A 19,316-nucleotide genomic window follows, 5' to 3' on the forward strand; every position below is an offset into this window, starting at 1 on the left:
TGAGATTGGTGGTATGTGCCAAAGCAAAATGTACATGAATGTCAAGACCATCGATTTCTTAGTGGAACATTGCATTGTAGTGAAATTATTTCCTTTCAGCCGTCATTGGTTTGATTTTAAAATCACTCTGTTGCTATTATGCACTAAGAAATATTAGAGATGACTGACGGGTTTTCAAATTCTTTTTGATGTGTTTTTCAAAAGTTAGCCTTATCTAAACTCCAAATTTGTTGATTTAAATGTATTTTATCAGATTTGATGATTTATTAAGGCTAATCAGTGCTTCCATAAACTGAAGAAATCAGTTGATGTGAGTGCTGATTATTGCTGATTACACACTCGGGTGTGTGGCTGTTGGGAAAAAATATTGCCTCACTTCTCTGTAATTTACTTATTTTATTGGACAGTTTCACAACATGCTTGCTATCAGTTTATATCTGACACAGGACTGCGGTTACAGCCGCCTCATACCATCTGTCTTAATCTGTTCTAATCTACATCTTATTGGTTTTTCCATCAGTCATTCATCAATCAATTAATGATATTTGGGAGTACAATTTCTTTTATATCTGGTACTTGTTGCATATACTCATACCGTTTCTGCTCTTCCCACGCAGACGCACAGTCTACACTCTCAGCCTTTTTTACACATTTCAATTTTGAGTTGAAAGTTGTCTAAAATCTGCCCTCTGTTTAGAAATCCAAATAGCTGGGCGATAAATTTTATTCACCGCATTCGACAGTGGGTCAGTGGCTGATTGGTATATACCTCTCAATATCCCCATGGCCTAGTTTTAACAGAAACCACTGAGACTGAGAGAACAGGGGACTACTGTTTGGGTTTCGTTTTTATCACACGGGAAAAACGAGCAAGTCTGTCATTTTAAACGGATAGAGTGGAAGGTAGAAACATGCGGAAATGGCACAGCAAAATAATGTGGATCACTTTTCTTTGGGTTAAAATTATTAGTCTGTGTTCTGTAAGATAAAGTAATTTAAAAGGCTCTAGCTCTCCTGACCAAAATCAACACATCTGGTTTCTAATGAGGGCAAAGCAGCCAGTTAATTAGCAATACCGTCATCAATTACCCGCTGACCAATCGTACAGAAGCACACACAAACCAGATGCTAAACAGCTTTGTTTTTATGACCAGAACAGTTTGTGCCTCAAGGACACATCCTCCTTGACCCAGTTACCGTAGCAGAGAAAACCACAAAGTCCCGCTTCTCCTCCGATCGGCTCCACCAGCTGTTATACAGTGTGAGATATAAATCCATCACCAACCGTTCCGAGGCTTAATTTCTGACCTGAGGGCTATTATTATTCTGGTCCACATGTAAAACAAGTACAAGTCTGATATTGTTTCCACAGGTGTACACATCCAGTTTAAAACATAAGGAAACTGTAACCCCGCATTGTGAGTGGTAGTCAACGCCAGAATAACAACAAATTTGGCAACAGGCCTCAAAAGTTTTACAAAATTAAGATCTTAGAACAGCTTTAAACACTGGAAGTGATTTGCAGCGATGTGGTGAACAGTGGGAGGTAAATTATGCTCAGTGACTTGAAGTGAGCAGGTCCCAACATAAACTTCTCTCAACTTCCAGCAACCAATGAATCCCCAAAGCTATTTAACTTGGATACTTCCATCTATACTGATATATATTGGTATGGTTCTGTTTTGGACCCTCTCATCCCTTCTGCATTAACTCTAAATCTGTACAAATATATTGTATGTTAAAAATATTTTTCAGACTCATCTATCTTTAATGCAGGCGTGCTGCATTTTGTTTTTTAAGATTAAGCTTGATTTTTAAAGATTTTCAGATGCAAATAAACAGATTTGACCAATCAGATCACTGCATTTGGCAACAAGTGCGCTCGTATCTCAAAACACTCATCGGTACTGAATATACAAATAGTAATATAATACTGTTTTATTTCAGACACAGCTAGACGCAGGTAAGGGTCAGTCAGCTTTGAAATGATTTCTCTGCCTCCTCAGATGTGGTCCCAACTCTGCCAAAGAGCTTAAATTACCCTGAAATATGTACAAAAGCAGCTCTGATATAACTTCAACTCCTGGACCAAACCATGAAATTCTCCCTGCTTCTTACCTCTCGGGAGGATTAGATGAACCCAGAATCTCAGTTTTTCTTTCTGTTGTTTAGAAACATCAGAACCAGCTCGTCTTGTTTCTGATGCTGGTTTGATAGCTTGGTGCTGACTTTTGGTGTGTATATACGTTACAGCAGCAGTCCCCAACCTACGGGCGACTCACGGGCCGGTACTGGGCCGCGAGAGTTGAGGCTTGGGTGTAAAATCTATGGTTTTCAGGGTTTTTACCGGTTTTTATCCTTTTTTTAAAACATCGTTTTTATCGTTAACTCGGTTTCCCTGGGTCTTTTCTCGTGTGTTATGAATAAATTTTCTGTTTTTTGGTATTGTACTGGTTTAACTGGCAAAAAAGGTTGGGGACCGCTGCGTTAAAGGAGAAGTTCACATCCTAAAAACTCAGAAATTCATGCTTTGTGTAAATGGCCTCAGAGCAGGCAATGCACCTCCCTGCCTTTATATATAAAGGCTGGAGATGAAGGTGGGTTGCAAAGTGGATTGCAGGTGTGTAGAATAACCAGTTCCACATGTAGAGGAGTCCCAGCTGACCTTTTAGCTGGTCAACTGTGGGCTTCCTGGTCTATAACACTCTCCGGTTTACTCACCCTGAGGGAAACTGGATGTTAGCGCCAGATTTAATTGGATCCCAACCAGCAGCTGATAAAAGTTGATATATTATCATGACAGCCCAGCGAAAACAGACTTCAGGCTCGGATTCGAATACGAGTGTATCAATAATACATGGTGTGTAAAGTATATTTACCAGAGAGTGAGATGAGTATCATCGTGACATGTTCTTTTCCTGCTGCCTCTATTTATGTATCACGCTGCCACTTGTCGGTATTTGATAAGGGTGAGGTTGGCACGCGCTTCAAGAATGCCATGATATAAATGAAATTTCTTTGAAACTCTCTCTCTCATTTGCTTCTCAATGCCGCTCTCTCGCTCAGTCTCTCTCTCTCCCTCCTCCTGCGCCTCACTCTCTCTGTCTCCATGTAAGTCATCCCTCCTCTCCCTCTGCTCACCCTATAATCAAGTCTTTTTCAAGTTGCTTTCCAAAGTCCCATGCCCCTCTTCTGTCTCGCACATCTTCATCTCTCGCCTCGTTCTTCATTCCCCATCCTCCTTCAAATTTCTTTTGTAGAGACACGGGGAAACGTGGCCCTGATGAGAAGGCGCTCCTATTAGTGGACTATACAGGGCAGGGATTTGTGTACAGCCCATTACTTTATACACTCACACCATTACTGCGGGGTCACGGGACAAAACTGATTGTGACACGCTGCATTTTTCTTCATAAAAGCCATCTGGCATCTGGAAATGAATGAGGGTGACAGTCCTTTGATTTACGCTATGTTATCACTGACACTTGGATTTGTTATGTAGCTTTGATGTCATTTTTTTCAGCCCAACACTCAGGTTTAACCATTAAAAGACTTGATATGCAGATTGTACGTTTATCAGCCTATCAGGGAAATAAGTGAGCGCTTAGGGGCCTGCCTTCATTTTATATATTTTTTTCTGCATGATATGTTTTAAACTAGGGGAAATATTGCAGGCAAAGGCATCGAATCTTCTCAATTCCTTCCATGATGACAGATTTCATTTTAACCATGCGGTGCACGGCACACAGGCTGTTTGATGTTCTGCTAACTGCAAATATTCTTGGTGTTTTGTAGTACAACAGCAGGAAAAGTCAGAAATATTAGGCCTGTAAAGGTATGGCATTTGCCAAACGCCCATGACATTTCTTCTTGATAAGGAAAGTAAACCCCCATGAAAGTGAGTAGAAAAGTAGGAGAGACACTGAGGGGTTGGGGTGGATGGGGGTGGGGGGTGGGCGGTGTCAGTGTTTGTCAGCTCAGTTTGACGTCCTAAAACCAGGCAACCAGATGGACAGACGCTGAAAGAACAGGCAGATCATTATCATGACTGAGATTACGGCAAAGTGGGTTTGATGAGACATCATGACACTGAGAGCTAACAGGACATTGTGCGAGCATGGTGCACGTCAGCGATGACTCACTGACATTGTCCCACGCTTACAGACATGCACACACAAACACACAGCAAGCCCGTAAATCAAAGTTGGAGGGAACTCACTTTTTTTTATTCCTGAATTTTGAGCTTGACAGGTTTTTTTTATTAACGATGGGAACAGCGGTTGACAGCTGGCTTATTCTCTTCTTCTGGAGATTTCAACAGTATCACATAGATTTCATCAGCAGATTGAGGTTACCCATATTTAATGGAAATGCAGGTGTATCCAGCGTGTTTGTTTCATTAAAATCAATGCTGTGCCTCGTATAATGCTAGGAATCACTGAGATGTTACTGCTATGCTGGCTTTTTGAAGCCAAACTTTATGAACTTAAAGAGTGGAGTGCCATGTTATTGGCTAAAGTAACAGACTGATAAAATACTAGTATTTCCCCCAGTAAATCCAAAGTAGACACTTTTTGGATGGTCTGTTCTGCACAACAAGCCATAATATTAGCCAGACAATCCATTAAAAATGCTCCAGCAGCACACACACAGTGAAGAGTGGATGAGGCCTAGCAGATGCTGATAGGCTGCCTAACTCAATTATCCAGGTGGATGACCCCACTCAGAGTTGCTGCGAGATGAGAAAATGATTTTTTTTTCTTTTTTTTCTTTTTTTTCTTTTTTTTTTGCGGGCTGTAAATATATTTTAATGCTGTAAAGTTGGCCATTTTAAAATGGAGTCTATGGGCATTGACTCCCTTTTGGAACCAACCTCAATTGGCACTGAGAGAAACTTCAGTTTGCCTCCTTTGATATGTTAGCTTTATTTTTCAGGCCTATGGGAAGCACTGATACTACATTACAAATTCTCCTTTTTATTTAACTAAACTGAACGTCCTCTAAGTCTTCTCATTTATGTTTACCAAAGCTGACCTTCCTTGATCTTTCATGAATCTAGAGACGGCAACGGTTGCATATTACATGACTCTACAGGTATCTGTTTCAGTGTGTGAGCAATCAAGCCAATGATGGTCTTTATCCATTCTGACCAATAGTAGCAAGTACATTTAATACAATCTAATATTAGATTATATTAGATGGTGGTATACGGGGGTATATTGGGATATATCCCAAGTACATGTGGCAAAACACTGTAAGGAAAACTCAATGTGCAATAATGATCTGTCCCTAGTGGATATGCCTTTTATCCTCCAGACAGGGTCTAAAATTAACACCTGCGAGGACCAGGTGGGGTACGTTTTCCGATTCTTTGAGTAAATTTCAAAAGGTTGTCTTTGCCACACTAACAAAACGCTAGGACGATGTCATTAACAGGGGTGATGCTACTGTGCTCTTCTTTCTGTGATAGAGTTTGGCTTTTTTACCAGCCCTAACCGTTTAGCCATAAACATAGCCAAGCAGTGAATATTAGCCAATCAGATGCAAAGAAGTGGGATATTCACACAGTACATCTTAACCTGTAGCCTTAGACTTATGTGAGCTAATTGGGGACATGCCCAGATTTTTTTAGGGTTAGGGTTAAACAATATTATTCTTTTTAAAATATTGGTGTAAAGAGATTCTTAAAATGTAGAATGAATTATTTGTTACTGGACTTAGGAATTAGATCAAATTATAATGGCAGAGCAGCCATTATAATTTGGCACCGGTCACAGAAGGAAGCTGCTTTCAGAACTTGACATTTTGCATTGTGTAAAATAATGCCTGGCTGTTTGCCTGCATCAGGATTGTTTGTTGCAGGCAAACAGTGCAAATGTGTTGAGGTTTCACAGGCAAGTGAGTACTAACCACATGACATTAACTCGTCCGCCATGTTGGACATGTGACAATCATGGTGACAACGTAGGATCAAGTAAATAAGGCACTACTCATTCAGAGACTGGTCTGCAGCCATCTGGCAACCATTGGATGTAATTGGAAAAATGAGTATTCCCCAACTGGATGCAAGTGTATGGTGGAGGTGGATGACAGTTGTAGGGAGATGACTGCTAAAGTTTGAGTCACACAGGCCTACAGACCTGGCGGTAATGCCGTGGCAACCATCTGTGGCTAGGAAAAAAATATGTATTCTCCAAATAAGTGGCAAAAACCACAAATGCTATCTCTGAGTTGTACTGAAACTTTGAAGAGTGCAACACAAAATGGGCATAGAGACCATTCACCTGCAAAATAAAGTGGCACCATTCGAAAACACACTGGCTGCAGCATAAGAGCTGAGGCACAACTTTTACTTCGCCATCTCTAGTTTGCATCGCACTTATTCATCTAGTAGTTAACAAATATTTACTGACAAATACGAAAACCGTGGTTATCTGCTAGCAACCAGGTTTTTCGGTGCAGCACCATTTTTGCAACCAGTTTCACCCAGCAACAGCTAGCAACATCCAGGAAACACAGCAAGCTAGTTGGGTAATACACATTTTCCACTAGCAAACAGTTGTTGTATCACATCCAATATGGCAGACAACTCTTGAGCAATGAGAAACCTAAGTAGACAAACAGATGCATGAACAGCCTGTCACTTTAATCTTCAGTGACTTAATTACTTTTTGCCAGAGTCGGCGTGTTAGGCATGTAGTGTTAGGCTCTATCTACATGGCACATAAAAAACAGATAAGTAGAATTTTGAGATCCACATGTCTTTGGTTCTATTAATGCTTGTACTAATGAATGAATATTGAAATAATTTCACTCTAGCCTCTTTTTATGTTAATATTCAACTAGATATTTGGTTATCTAAAATCAGTGTACTGAAATAAATCCGAATGTGACACAAACAAGGCTGAAAAAAATTACTTTATTGAGCTAAAAAAAGACACAGGCAGATGATTTTTTTATTCTTCTATTGACTGCTGAGTCAAACAGTTAATTTTAGACGCTGCTTCCAAGTAGACACACAGTACACTGATGCATGTCTGCTAACATATGTCAGCACGAGGCAGGTTTTTGTCTAGAAAATCCTAGAACAACACGCCTATGGATGTTTTCGCTTTATACAAGCTGATTTTCAGATGTATTAGAATTGCGTATTATAAGCAGACAGTTTATATTTGTTTATGTTTAAATTTCTGCTAAATAACTGTGTCTGCCTTTCTGTGAAGCCTTCTTTTTTTGGCTTTTCTAACATTTGTGTTTGATAAAACTTTCTATCTAACGTGTATCTTTGCCTTCCACGAGGCCCCCGTGGAGCCCCAGAGGCAAGATAAGGTGTACATCCTGTCTTGACAGTAATTTGAGTTTAAGCCCAAGATTCATACCATATATCAGTCTGTCACAGTCCCATCCTTCCTGTCACTCGCTGCTGCACTATCTAATATAGCAGCAATGCCATAAAATTAATCTTTAAAAAGATTTCTGATGTGGCATCCCTGACAGTTTTGGAGGGGAGCCTGTGGAGGGAGAGAGAGAGAGAGAGAGAGAACTGTCACCATGTTGCGAACGCACACTCGCATATTCACGCTCTCACACATATGCATGCACACTCTCAGACAGCTAAGTGTCAGAAAAGTCCACTGTGTCATATAAAAGATGCAGCCACCCCCCTGGGCAACGCACAGATAGGGGCTCGTAGAACTGCACACGCACCAACTGTCAGTCATTTATTGGTGGTCGTGGTGGGGAGGGGGTGCTGTGTGGGAGGGTGTCCTGCATGCTTTTTAAATTTGTGAAAGTGTGTGTGCACGAGGGATGCATATTTGTTTATGTGCATGGACTAAATCCAGACTGCCTTAAAACGTTTTGATTTCCACATACACAGTGAAGCAGCGACAAAATAAAACGTGCGGAGGGAAAAAAATTAAAGAAGGCCAAAAGTTTTGGTGACGAAAAGAAGAAAAGCGAGGCATCGGGGGTGAAGAGAGAGACTGAGAGGATGAGGCATGAGAAAGTGTGATAAGAGCTGTAGAAGACGATGATGTGCTGCGAGATGAAGCCACAAGTGAATCAACGCGTGTCTTTCAACGGGGAAAAAGAGGTGAAGCGGGGACAAGGGGGAAAAAAGAAGTCGAAACACGGAAAAAGTTGGTTCAACAAAACCTCTTAACAAGATAGGATCGCTTATCTAACAGAGGAGCAGGAAAGAAAGAAGAAAAAAAAATCAAATGTGGCTTTCATATCAATTTCATATTAACATCAGATGCGCCTGTTGTCAGCATGCGGTGGGCTTTTTACTCCGGGATGAATTGCAGTAGAAATATGACAGTAAATCAAACTCCAAGCCACCCAATTCATTGCTGAAGAAAGTTGAAAACAGGTTTCCAGTTTCTATGCTAATAGTTGCATTGAGACGATGAATGAGGGGATCCCCACACATTTAATCATAGGCGTTCTAGTTAAAACATCCACCCTGAGTCACTGACGAATCCATCTGCCCCGTCTGTGTTTGATCAATGGATGCATTTGTTGAAATTGTGGAATAAAATTGCTTTTTTTCCCCCTTCCCCATTCAACACATCTCTAGTGGGACATTTCTACCCCACCAATTCTATTGCTTGAGCCCTGAGCTATTATTACTGGTGATTCCATTTGATTGTTACTCGTTTTTACTGTACAGTTTCATGTGAAATGACCAGAGCACAGATTGGCTTAATGCCACAGTAGATAATGGATTTGATTGACTTGCCTGCTGCAGTCAAACTTGTCCCAGGGCCCGGATGGCAGCTTGTGTTACTTTCAAGTCTTAATGTATTTAGCTCAACTGTGTTAGCGATAGAGTTTGATTTCACTGTAAATGCTAAACTGCTAATCTGCCTAGCCTTCAACTTGTAATTTACAGTGTACTTCTTATCATAACATGCTCACAACCAAGAAAGCAGAACACATTTTTCCTACTTAGATTATCAGTCCATCGGGATTAGGAATGTATCTGGATGGCAGTACCTCCGAGATGGAATTTTGGAGTTGTTTTTGACCAGGATATGTCCTTCAGTGTGCATATTTAGCATCTATGTAGGACTGCTTTCTGCATTTATACAGTATCTCAAAAATGAGAAACACCTTGCACCAGAGTGATACTGAAAAACTATTTCATGGGTTTATGACTTGTAGACTGGACTACTGTAAGTCATTATTATCAGGATGTCCTGAAAACGCCCTGAAAAACCTTCGATTAATCCAAAATTCTGCAGTGAGAGTATGGACAGGGATGAGAATGAGAGAGCATATTTTTCCCATATTGCCTTGTCTTTACTGGCTCCCTGTTAAATCCAGATTTAAATTTCAAATCCCTCTTCTCTCTTCTCCTCCTCAAGCATAGATAAAGTCGGGTATCATCTCCATAGCAGTGAAAATGTATACTATGCTTTCTAATGATACTGCCTAATAGATGCATATATACTGTAAACGGAATTGGTCCGAGCACGGAGCCCTGTGGAACCCCATAGTTCCTGTCCAGTTACATGAACAAATTGGAGTCTATACGAAAGATATGATTCAAACCAGCGCAGCGCAGTACCTTTAGTGCATACGGCATGCTCTAATCTCTCAATTGAATTAAATTGAATTGAATTGAAGTCCGAAGCCATTTTTATTTTCTGCCAATCAACATCCTGAAATCAGAATATGACAAGTTATTAACAACAACAAAAAAAAGGCCTGTATTTGTATAGCGCTTTACTTAGTCCCTATGGACCCCAAAGTGCTTTACACTACATTCAGTCATCCACACATTCACACACACTGGTGATGGCAGCTACATTGTAGCCACAGCTGCCCTGGGGTGCACTGACAGAGGCGAGGCTGCCAGACACTGACCACCACCACTAGTAGGGAATGGGTGAAGTGTCTTGCCCAAGGACACAACGACCAAGACTGTCGGAGCCGGGGCTCGAACCGGCAACCTTCTGATTACAAGACGAACTGCCAACTCTTGAGCCACGATTAAAATAAACGCGCTCACTGAAATTTGCTTTAGTTACCCATATGTCTATGCAAACATACCATTACTCTTTTATCAGTAGGAAGTGCATAAAGTGTGTTATTTGTAAGCTTTCACTTGTACTGGGAAACATCATAAGTATAGCTCATAAGGTTTTGCTGCTAATGGCAAGTTCATGTTAAAGCATTGCAGTGGGGTTTTGTTGGGTTTTTTGGGTTTTTTTGCAACCTCTCTAATATCTGTTTTTTACCTTCAAAACATACCTCTGCTTGCACACCAGAGAGGCTCTAGTCTGCAAATGAGCCCCTCTGTGGCACAGCAGCCTTCAGTGTTGACTATTACTTGTGACATGCAACCAAGTTGTGTGGGTGGGATGTTGCCTGAGACCACCGAATGGTGGCTTCAGAGAAAGTGTGGGGGCTGCATCAGAGCCAAAGTCACACATTTTTAAAAGTAATTAATTTTATCGGGTGTTGTTAAAAAAATTCAAATAACATGAATCTCAGGACTAACTGAGATCAGTAGATGCTTTGACTTGGTTTGACAGGGGACGTCGTCTTAAATATATGTGAGAAATCTGGTTATGTTTCACTTTAAAGAGTCAGATATTGTGCATGGCCTTGTAAGAGCCAAAACGAGCCCCTTACAGTCCATGGGATATGCAGAATTTGCATGGAATTTTTGCATTCTTCTTTACAAGTAACACTTTTTCACTTCTCACACAGCAATTTGATCATTTCTTAATATACGAATAATGATTAGCGCAGCTTTAACAATTCAACTGTTCTGTTTCCGTGTGAAAATATTGTTTAGGGTTTCTTTCTCTTTTTTTTTTCTTCTTTGTTTTGGAATTCACAAGTATAAAGCTCTGACAGGATTCTGAATTATTCCTTAAGGTGTGGCTGGATGAAATAGTTTACTCGCTGCATGCTTCTCTTAGCAGCCCCTCCCTTTCATGAAATTATGGATTCCACCTGGGGTAGAAGCACTATAATTGGCCCACCGATCTGAGAGATTGAAGAGGTTAGAGTGACTTTGTTGAGGCATTTGATTAGAAATGGTAATAGGTTTGGTATGGTTAAGGTCAGGGTTATGATCTGGAACAGACCTCATCACTATCTACCCCCCAGCACACTCACACACAAACAATTCCCCCAAAACCCCATCCAATCTGATAGGAGAAAAGCGCTTCAAGCATTATGGGTTAAGGCCTCATCTAACACCCGTGGGAAATTATGGCAAAACAAGGCAGGGAGATGCACAGTGACTGATTATGTTGGTGTGAAATAACAGAGAGAGAGACACAGTGAGAGAAAATGACAGAAAAGTGGATACAGCCACAGAGTGAGGTTCAGTTAAATAGAGTGAAAAATTGACTTTAGAGAGAATAAAGCTAATATCGTCCCATCACTGATTTTCTGCCCTTTAGTGTGATGATCTGCTGATCTTTGTGGTGGCCTGCTGAGCCGACTGACTGTCTGGGTGACTGGTTTGTCTGTTAGACTGTTAAACCTTTTTATTTGCTACAAAACTGCTGGAGCTAGTATGGTATGTTTAGACTAGAAAGCTATAAGGTAGCTATAAACTAATATACACTCACCAGACTCTTTACTAACCACACATTGCTAGTACCTGGTTTAACCCCTTCTTGCCTTCATAATTGCCAAACTTGCTTGTAGCATTGTTCTAAGAATATGCTGGAAACATTGCCAACATGGCCCATGTTGGTATTATGGTGTCACACATTTGCTGCATCCAAAAATCTCCTATTCAACCACATCCCAAAAAGGTTTTATTGGACTGAGATCTGGTGACTGTGGAGGACATTTGAGTGTGACTCGGTGTCACGTTCAAGAAACCAGTTTGAGATGAGCTGGAAACAGCTATCAGAAGATGGGTACACCGTGGTCATAAAGGGATGCATTAAGTTTCTTCCATGTGATTGTCTGATGAGATATTTGCATTTGTGATACAATCTATTATTGCTTGGGGTACAAATGGGAAAAATCTACTACTTTCACCCTCATCTCTTTCTGCCGATCATCCATCCAGCCAGCCATATGATAATTTTCTGATTAACTTAGAAGAAATAAGTAGGCACATTTATTAAACTGGAAATTCAACATGCTGTATGAATAAAAACAAAATATACTGTCAGCAACACATCGATTTTGGTAAGAACTGACTCTAAGGTATTCAAAATTCATTTTAAAGGCTTATACTTTTCCTTCCTTTTCTTTTGTTTTTTTTAGTTGAACATGTGAAAAATATAAAATGTAATTTTTGCCTGATTGCATGTGTTGTTATTCGAGTCGTTGAAATAGTCTCTGTAGTTTCATGTCACAATGGCAGCACTCTTCCCCTGTTAACTGTAAGACCATCAGAGGAACGACCACTCTGAATGGTCCCCCCCCTTTTATCTCTTGGGAAATGAAGACAAAGGAAAATATGAAGGTGGGAAATTGAGGGGAAATTGAGAAAGACCGAAGGTGTGGGAGGGGGTTGGAGTGAAGAGCGGAGGCAGAAGGAGAAAAGTAGAGGTGGAGAGGAAGGTGGTGGAAAAAACAGATCTGGTTCATTGAAGCGGCACTAGCCCACAGTCAGAGACAAAAACCTGAGAGCATGAGTGCATGATCCTTAACTAGAACACTGGAAATTATAGACTGTATGTGCTATTGCATGTGTGTGTGCCAGAGAGAGAGCGGGATGAGAGACAGGAAGAGAGAAGGAACGATATAGGGTGACTAAGAACAACCAGAATGGTGCTTTGTACATGCACACAGACACACACTGGGTTAGAAATATTAATACAGCTTCAGCCATGGGGTTTTGTTTAGGCTTGCAAGCCAAACAGCCCATTCATCACCACACAGATCTCAAGATTATTTTGGAGCTGCAGCTTCATCTTTTTACTGGGTTAAATAGTGCACTGATAAATAAATTCCTCAAGTTCAATACATCAATGCCAGTGCAGGCTGCAATTTAATTGTTTTGTGTTCTACTGGTGAACGTGGAGTAATCTTTTTTTTTTTCGTCTCCCAGCGTGTTGAACAGGTTGTGAACTCTACAAGTCTTAATATCTGCATTATTTATGGGTTTGGAAAAATGAGCTTAATCTCTAATGTGTCACATTTTCTCTTCCTGTGGTGGTGGAGCCTTGTTGAGAGAGCTCACTGCAGCTGGATGAATACAAAGGGGATAATACGCTTTTTATTATTAGTCCCAGTCTGGGGCCGAGCTATATTAGAAATGCTGTAACCTTTGTGATACACATGCACAAAATCCTGAAACAGGGCTCAATAGAAAAAAGAGAAAACAGAAAAGTCTCTTTTTTGTTTATTTGTTTGTTTATTTTGCAGGAGTATTACCACATAATTTCATAATGGCTTTGCTTTAGTATAGTTGATTTTTTTTTTTTAGGTGATTAGCTTAGGTTAGCATGTACGCGTAAAACTGAGGGAAAACAGTTATCTTGGTTCCTTCTAAAGAAATATTAAAATACATATGAAAACTTAAAGCTCACTAATACATATTTCCTGTTAACATTTATTAACTTAGAGATTTTGTAAGGTGGGTTTTCTTAGCTCAGACTAGCTAGGCTAGCTGTTGCTCATTGCTAAGCTAGTTAACCTTCTTCTTGCTACAGGAACCAGTACAAGAACCAGCATACACTAAAAAAAAATGTAATGGAGTAATGGACTTTACAATGAGGTATAAGGAGAGCTAGACCCCCTCCCTCTCATTTCCACCCACGATTGCATTAATATTACAGTACAGTAGAGCTCAGACTGACATCCACTAGTTAAAGAATTATTCATTCATATTTTTTTCTACTGACGTTTCAGAAAATCTTTTATATAAAGAGTTTGTAGCCTTGAACCAAGCTAACCAGCTGTGGGGTGAATCATGAGTAGAAAAATATTTGATTTGGGGAAAAAAGTCAATAAATAAAATAATGGAAATTTTTTTAAAAACGAAAGGTACAAGACAGCATTTGTAGTTACTTTTATTGGTGAAAGAACTGGTCACACTTGGTCACATAATGAATTGCAAATAGTCCAAAGCGAACGACTTCCACCCTTCTCTGATTGAATCATTTTTATCATCAGTGTTTTTTATGGTTAATGATAATACTGTGTTGTAATATCTTTGGATTTATTTTTTTTTTGTGTTTGTGTGTGTACAGTAACGCAGTGGCCCTTATGTGTACTAAAATATAGCTTAGTTATGGATGTGGTATTGCGCTTCGAGCCTGACTAGAGTCACCGCTCGGGCTGTTTCTGGAGTTTCACAAAAGCGACCTGCTCTTTGTGGGTTTGAACAGCCAACATAGCCAATTAGAGAGGTCACTGTTTTATTTCAGGATTAGGTAGAGTAGTTGTTTTCTGTAGCACTGTGAATAAAATGATTGATGTCACACGCATACTATCAATTCATAACGTGATAGCTTATAGTAAATATGGTTTTGATGGTCGACATGTGGCTCATAATTAAAAGCCCTTTTGGAGAATATTAATGGGATTTTTACTTCCAGAACCTCACTGCTGACCTCTTTTTTTGGGGAGACAGCAGGGGGGACATTGAAATTTTGATGGCCAGGGGCAGTGGCCCCCCCTGGCCCCCCTTAACCACACCTTGGCTGCAGGCTCATATTTAACATACAGATATAGGAATGGTATCAATTTTCTCATCAGATTCTCACAAGGTCCAAAACAATAAACTAAAATAAAACTTTTCTTAAAGTGTCTAAATATTCCATGTTGAATATAACAAGCAAGATTAATGGCTAAAATCGATGTCTGAGAGGATGCCATTTAGAATTAGACATGTCTCATTTTCTTTCTCAATGAAAGAGGAAACATTTCATATATTTTATAATCAACGCTAAAAAAAAGTGAAGCTTTTTCCAAAACACTTTTTGTAAAATGTATTTCCCTTATCTAAAATTAAACACCGCAGCTCCTTCTGTTTGCTCATTCCCCGAGTGGTTAGCGATTTAGCCAAACTAATTTAGCCAAGCATCTTAACGCATTATTCTTGTCATGTCCATAAATGCTTCCTTCACAGAATGAGAAGAGTTGGCATCGCATTCTCTCAGGTCTTCATAACATTTTGCCAAATTCAGCCTTTTAACGAGAATTACTTGTGATTTGAAAATGCCTGTTATGAAAGTACTGATGGATGATGCTGTGCTGGAATCATTATTACCTGTTTCACCAGCATTTCAGCAGGTGTATAGAGTGAGAGGAGGAAAGGGGGGGGGGGGGGGGTGCGAGGAATGAAGAAATATAGTGAAAAAGAAGAAGACAGAGAGAAAGCTGCGGCGACGCAGTGACAGGCACGGAGAGAGTGATGGCAGAAAGGGAGCAAGAGAGAAAATTAGAGAGATTTTACTCATTAAAAAGAGGAGCACAACAAGGGGAGATGGCATTAATCAGAGCTCTGCGCTAATGAGGCATTTACTCATTATGCTGAAATAGAGAGAGGCCACGGAAAGAAGAAGAATAAGAAGGGGAGAAAAGGGGGGAAGGAGGGTGAGATCACAATATAAATGAATGGAGAGAGAGAAAGAGAGAGAGCAGGAAAAAATTAAGTAACGGTACAGAAAGAGGTGACAGAGCCAAGTGTGGATGTGGTGGGAGGTTAAGAGGGACAGACAAGGACAAGATAAGGTGGGATATATGGAGTAGAAACAGGTAATGTAAGAACAGGGTTTCTATTTAAAGCTCTCTTTAAGGATTTATATGCTTCAATAGAAATAGACTTTAAATGCAGACAGTGTACTTATGGGACTGTTGTGAGGACGCTATGTAGACTTTGTTTCATCTTCTTCTTGGGTACCATCAAACCACAATAGGCACACTTTCTTGCAACAAAAACTAATAGATTTTTTTTTTCTAAATCTGAGTGACACACACAAGAAAATTGGTTTTATGATGTTTTTTTCTTTCTATATCTTAGTATAAAGATCTATGGTGCTTTTAAAGACCATTAGGGCCTCTCATTCGGCTAATGGCGAAGTAACACATGGACAGACGCCCGAGTGGTTCGCATGGTTGTCTGTTTAATGATCTATGCCTCCTCTTGCTAAATGGAGTCGTTAATATGTGCATTGTTTAATCCGAGACGACAATCACAGCTGATACATTGTGCGTCTTTGAGGCTTTTAGAAAATGTAATGACGAGGAGCCTCTACAGACGCTCCACACTGGGCCCATTTCAGCGTTGCTGAACTGAAATGACTTAGGACAGAAAATGTAAAAGTTTAGAGTTTGTTCCATCAGTGAGGGGACTGTTCATGCTTATTTGGACATAAAGTGTGACAGCTGCTTTCTCTGTTTTAGGTAATTAACAAATCTGTACGATATAAGGCAATCCTGCCTCATATGAGTACACGCTATCAGACTGTAGCTAGTGGCTTTGTGATGTTGTGCAGTTATGTAGGTTAAAATGCTAACGTCAGCTGCTAGCACGCTTACCGTGTTCTCATCTTGCAAGTTAGCATTACAGTAAGTTGCCGTTTAACTCTAAGCACAAAGTACGACACAACAGTGGTGCAGTTAGAGCTGGAAAGTTTTAAATCAAAGTGGCAGCGCAGTAAAGGTCTGCGAGCAAAAGTCATCTGGAGATGTAGAAACCTGCTGCTGATGCTAGAAGAAAAGTTAAGGAATCGCCAGTCATTAGGGCTCTTCCACTCAAATGAGTTTCTGCAGTTTTATGGAAATACATGGCAGTATGTGAAAAGATAATTAAATCTGGGTCAGAGTAGTATAGTGAATGATGCTGCTGACATTTATGGAGCCACGTTGGCAGTGCAGCTATAAACCCCCACAGTAAAGTTAACACTCTAGTGACCCTACCATAAACCTAACCTTAAGTTTCAGATCATAAAAAATGACTTTTTGTGTGTGTGTGTTGGTGGGGGGGGGGCCTTTTAATATGTTTTGAGTGTTATTGAATATTTATTCCTTCTTTATTCCTTCGTCCCATGATTAGCAAGGCAAAAATCACAGATGCTAATTACTGATAGGTTGATTCTGATTCTGGTTAAGTTTCCAAGTCATCATTGTCATAGTGATAATGATGACAGTAGCTGCATGTGCACAATTCACATCCAGGCCCAGGATCACTGGAATTACTTTTATTAGGTACGCCTTGCTAGCACCAGGTTGGACTACCTTAACTCTTCGTGGCACAACAAGTTGCTAGAAATATGGCTCTGAGATTTGGATCCATGTTTACTTGATAGCATCACACAGTTGCTGCAGATTTGCCGGCTGCATATCCATCGTGCAAATCTCCCACTCCACCACATCTCAAAGGTGCTCTATTAGATTGAGATCTGGTGGCTGTGGAGATCATTTGATTACACTGAACTCATTGTCATGTTCAAGAAACCAGTTTAAATGATGCTCAGCTCGTGCACAGGAAGAAAATGTTTCCACTACGAAGCAGGATGGTTCCACGCTTTCATGTTGTTTATGCCCAATTTGCCCTTTTCTCATCTCTAAAAGATGGCTGTGTGGGAAATCCCCAGCAGATCAGCAGCTTCTGAAATACTCTGACTGTCTGCCCGTCTGGCATTTGCAACCATGTCATGCTCAAATTCCCTTAAAATCACCTTTCTACCCTACTCTGACGCTCAGTTTCAACTTCAGCAGGTCGTCTTTACCATGTCTACATGCCTAAATGCACTGAGGTGCTGCCATGTGTCTAAATAGACATATGCATCAATGAGCAGCTGAACAGGTATGCCTAATAAAGTTGCTGGTGAGTTTAAATCTAAATCTTAGATCAAACCTCTCTCCTTACCTTTCTGTCTAGCTCTCAGGGTGCGACATATTCAGACGGCCTCTGCTTTGCTCCTTGTTTGTGTTCTGTCTGAGGATGTAATCAACCTCTTTCTGTCTGTCTCTCTCTGTTTGCCAGGACTCTGACCTTGTCCTGACATTTAACCTGTCCATGCACCGCTCCTGGTGGATGGAGAATGGCCCAGGATGCAGGGTGACGCCCATCACCCCTCCTCCCTCTTGGGCACCCGAGGACCACCGATATATATCTATATCTGGCTGTCTGATGGATTTTCAGTTCATAGAGGTGGCTCATTCTTCGCTGCAGATACTCCTGGCTGTAAGTACTTGAGATGAATAAGTACAATGCGCTGTAATTTCAAACTCAAGTGCCTGCATGTAGTAGACATACTCGGGGTTTATTGCTTTAAAAGGCAGTCATGACCTGCTGGTACTGTAGATACAAATGTAGCAGTTTAGAGCCGACTAAATTTGCCATAATTATGAGGGGAACATCAGGCAGCCTTCAAAGGAAAAACCTAATGCCTGTGCATTGAGTGGGCCTGCGTACAGGTGGCTGCACTCACCTGCAACTTCGCACCACGAGAGCACTAAGGCTCTGTCCAGTGATAGCTGCTCAGTACTGGTGTAGAGTATTTGGAGATAAGGAAATGGATTTAAATGAATGCAGCTGTCAACCATTAACTCTTCAAAAGTGTGTTAATCCTGTCCTACCTAGCAGATTCATCCAATTTATTATTATTTCCATAGAGTTCTAGTAAATGTAATATTTTTAATAGGGTTTGTGTCTTTTTATCACATTTCCAAACCCAAGCAATAAGAGGAAAGAGTTTATGAATATTTTTCTGTCATTTCAGCGGTAGAATGACCTAGCTAGAGCTGATTAGGTCTGCTAGTGATCAAAAAAACTCCTAACACAAGCAAAAAAACCCACAAAATAACTTTTTGTGTATGTCTTAGAACAGAGGTCCCCAACCCCCGGGCCACGGACCGGTACCGGTTCGTGAGTCATTTGGTACCAGGCAGCGAGAGTTAAGGCTTTATGGTCTTCAGGGTTTTTATCGTTAACTTGGTTTCCCTGGGTCTTTTCCCGTGTTGTAGTTGGGTGTCTTATTTTGAAAGAAATATTTATGCGTTACCATAGCAACCAGCGAGCAGAGAGGAGAACGTTACTCTCAATGTTGTTGGCGCATTTCAGGAGGACGCCGCTAATAAAGTTACGCAATTACACAGTGAATTCGCGTTTATTTTTATATTTACAAAATACCACAGTTTTTGCCTTGGTCGTATCATTTTATTTTGTTGTGTTTATCCGCCACACCTTAAAAGCCAGTCTGTGAAAATAGTGTCTGTCATTAAACCGGACCGTGGCGCAAAAAAGGTTAGGGACCGCTGTCTTAGAAAATTAAGTAAAATGAGTTAAACCATCATATTTGAGGGTGTTGTTAGATTAAAGTACATCTAGCCTTTCTTGTTTCCAACCATAAATAAATCTTTTTTGATCATAA

At 40.4% G+C, this 19,316-nt stretch overlaps 1 protein-coding gene across 2 annotated transcripts in view; it reads left to right on the forward strand.

Annotated features, from left to right (window-relative positions):
• Positions 1 to 19,316, forward strand: part of nkain2 (sodium/potassium transporting ATPase interacting 2) — a 107,760-nt gene that overhangs the window by 56,040 nt on the left and 32,404 nt on the right. For both annotated transcript variants that reach the window (XM_087852130.1, XM_006793088.2), the window contains one exon: positions 17,927 to 18,127. In XM_087852130.1, the coding sequence (XP_087708256.1) occupies positions 17,927 to 18,127 (201 nt within the window). The remainder of the gene's footprint in view (positions 1 to 17,926; positions 18,128 to 19,316) is intronic.

Source organism: Neolamprologus brichardi, chromosome 15 (assembly GCF_056152115.1).
Source record: "Neolamprologus brichardi isolate AB-2024 chromosome 15, ASM5615211v1, whole genome shotgun sequence".
NCBI lineage: Eukaryota > Metazoa > Chordata > Actinopteri > Cichliformes > Cichlidae > Neolamprologus > Neolamprologus brichardi.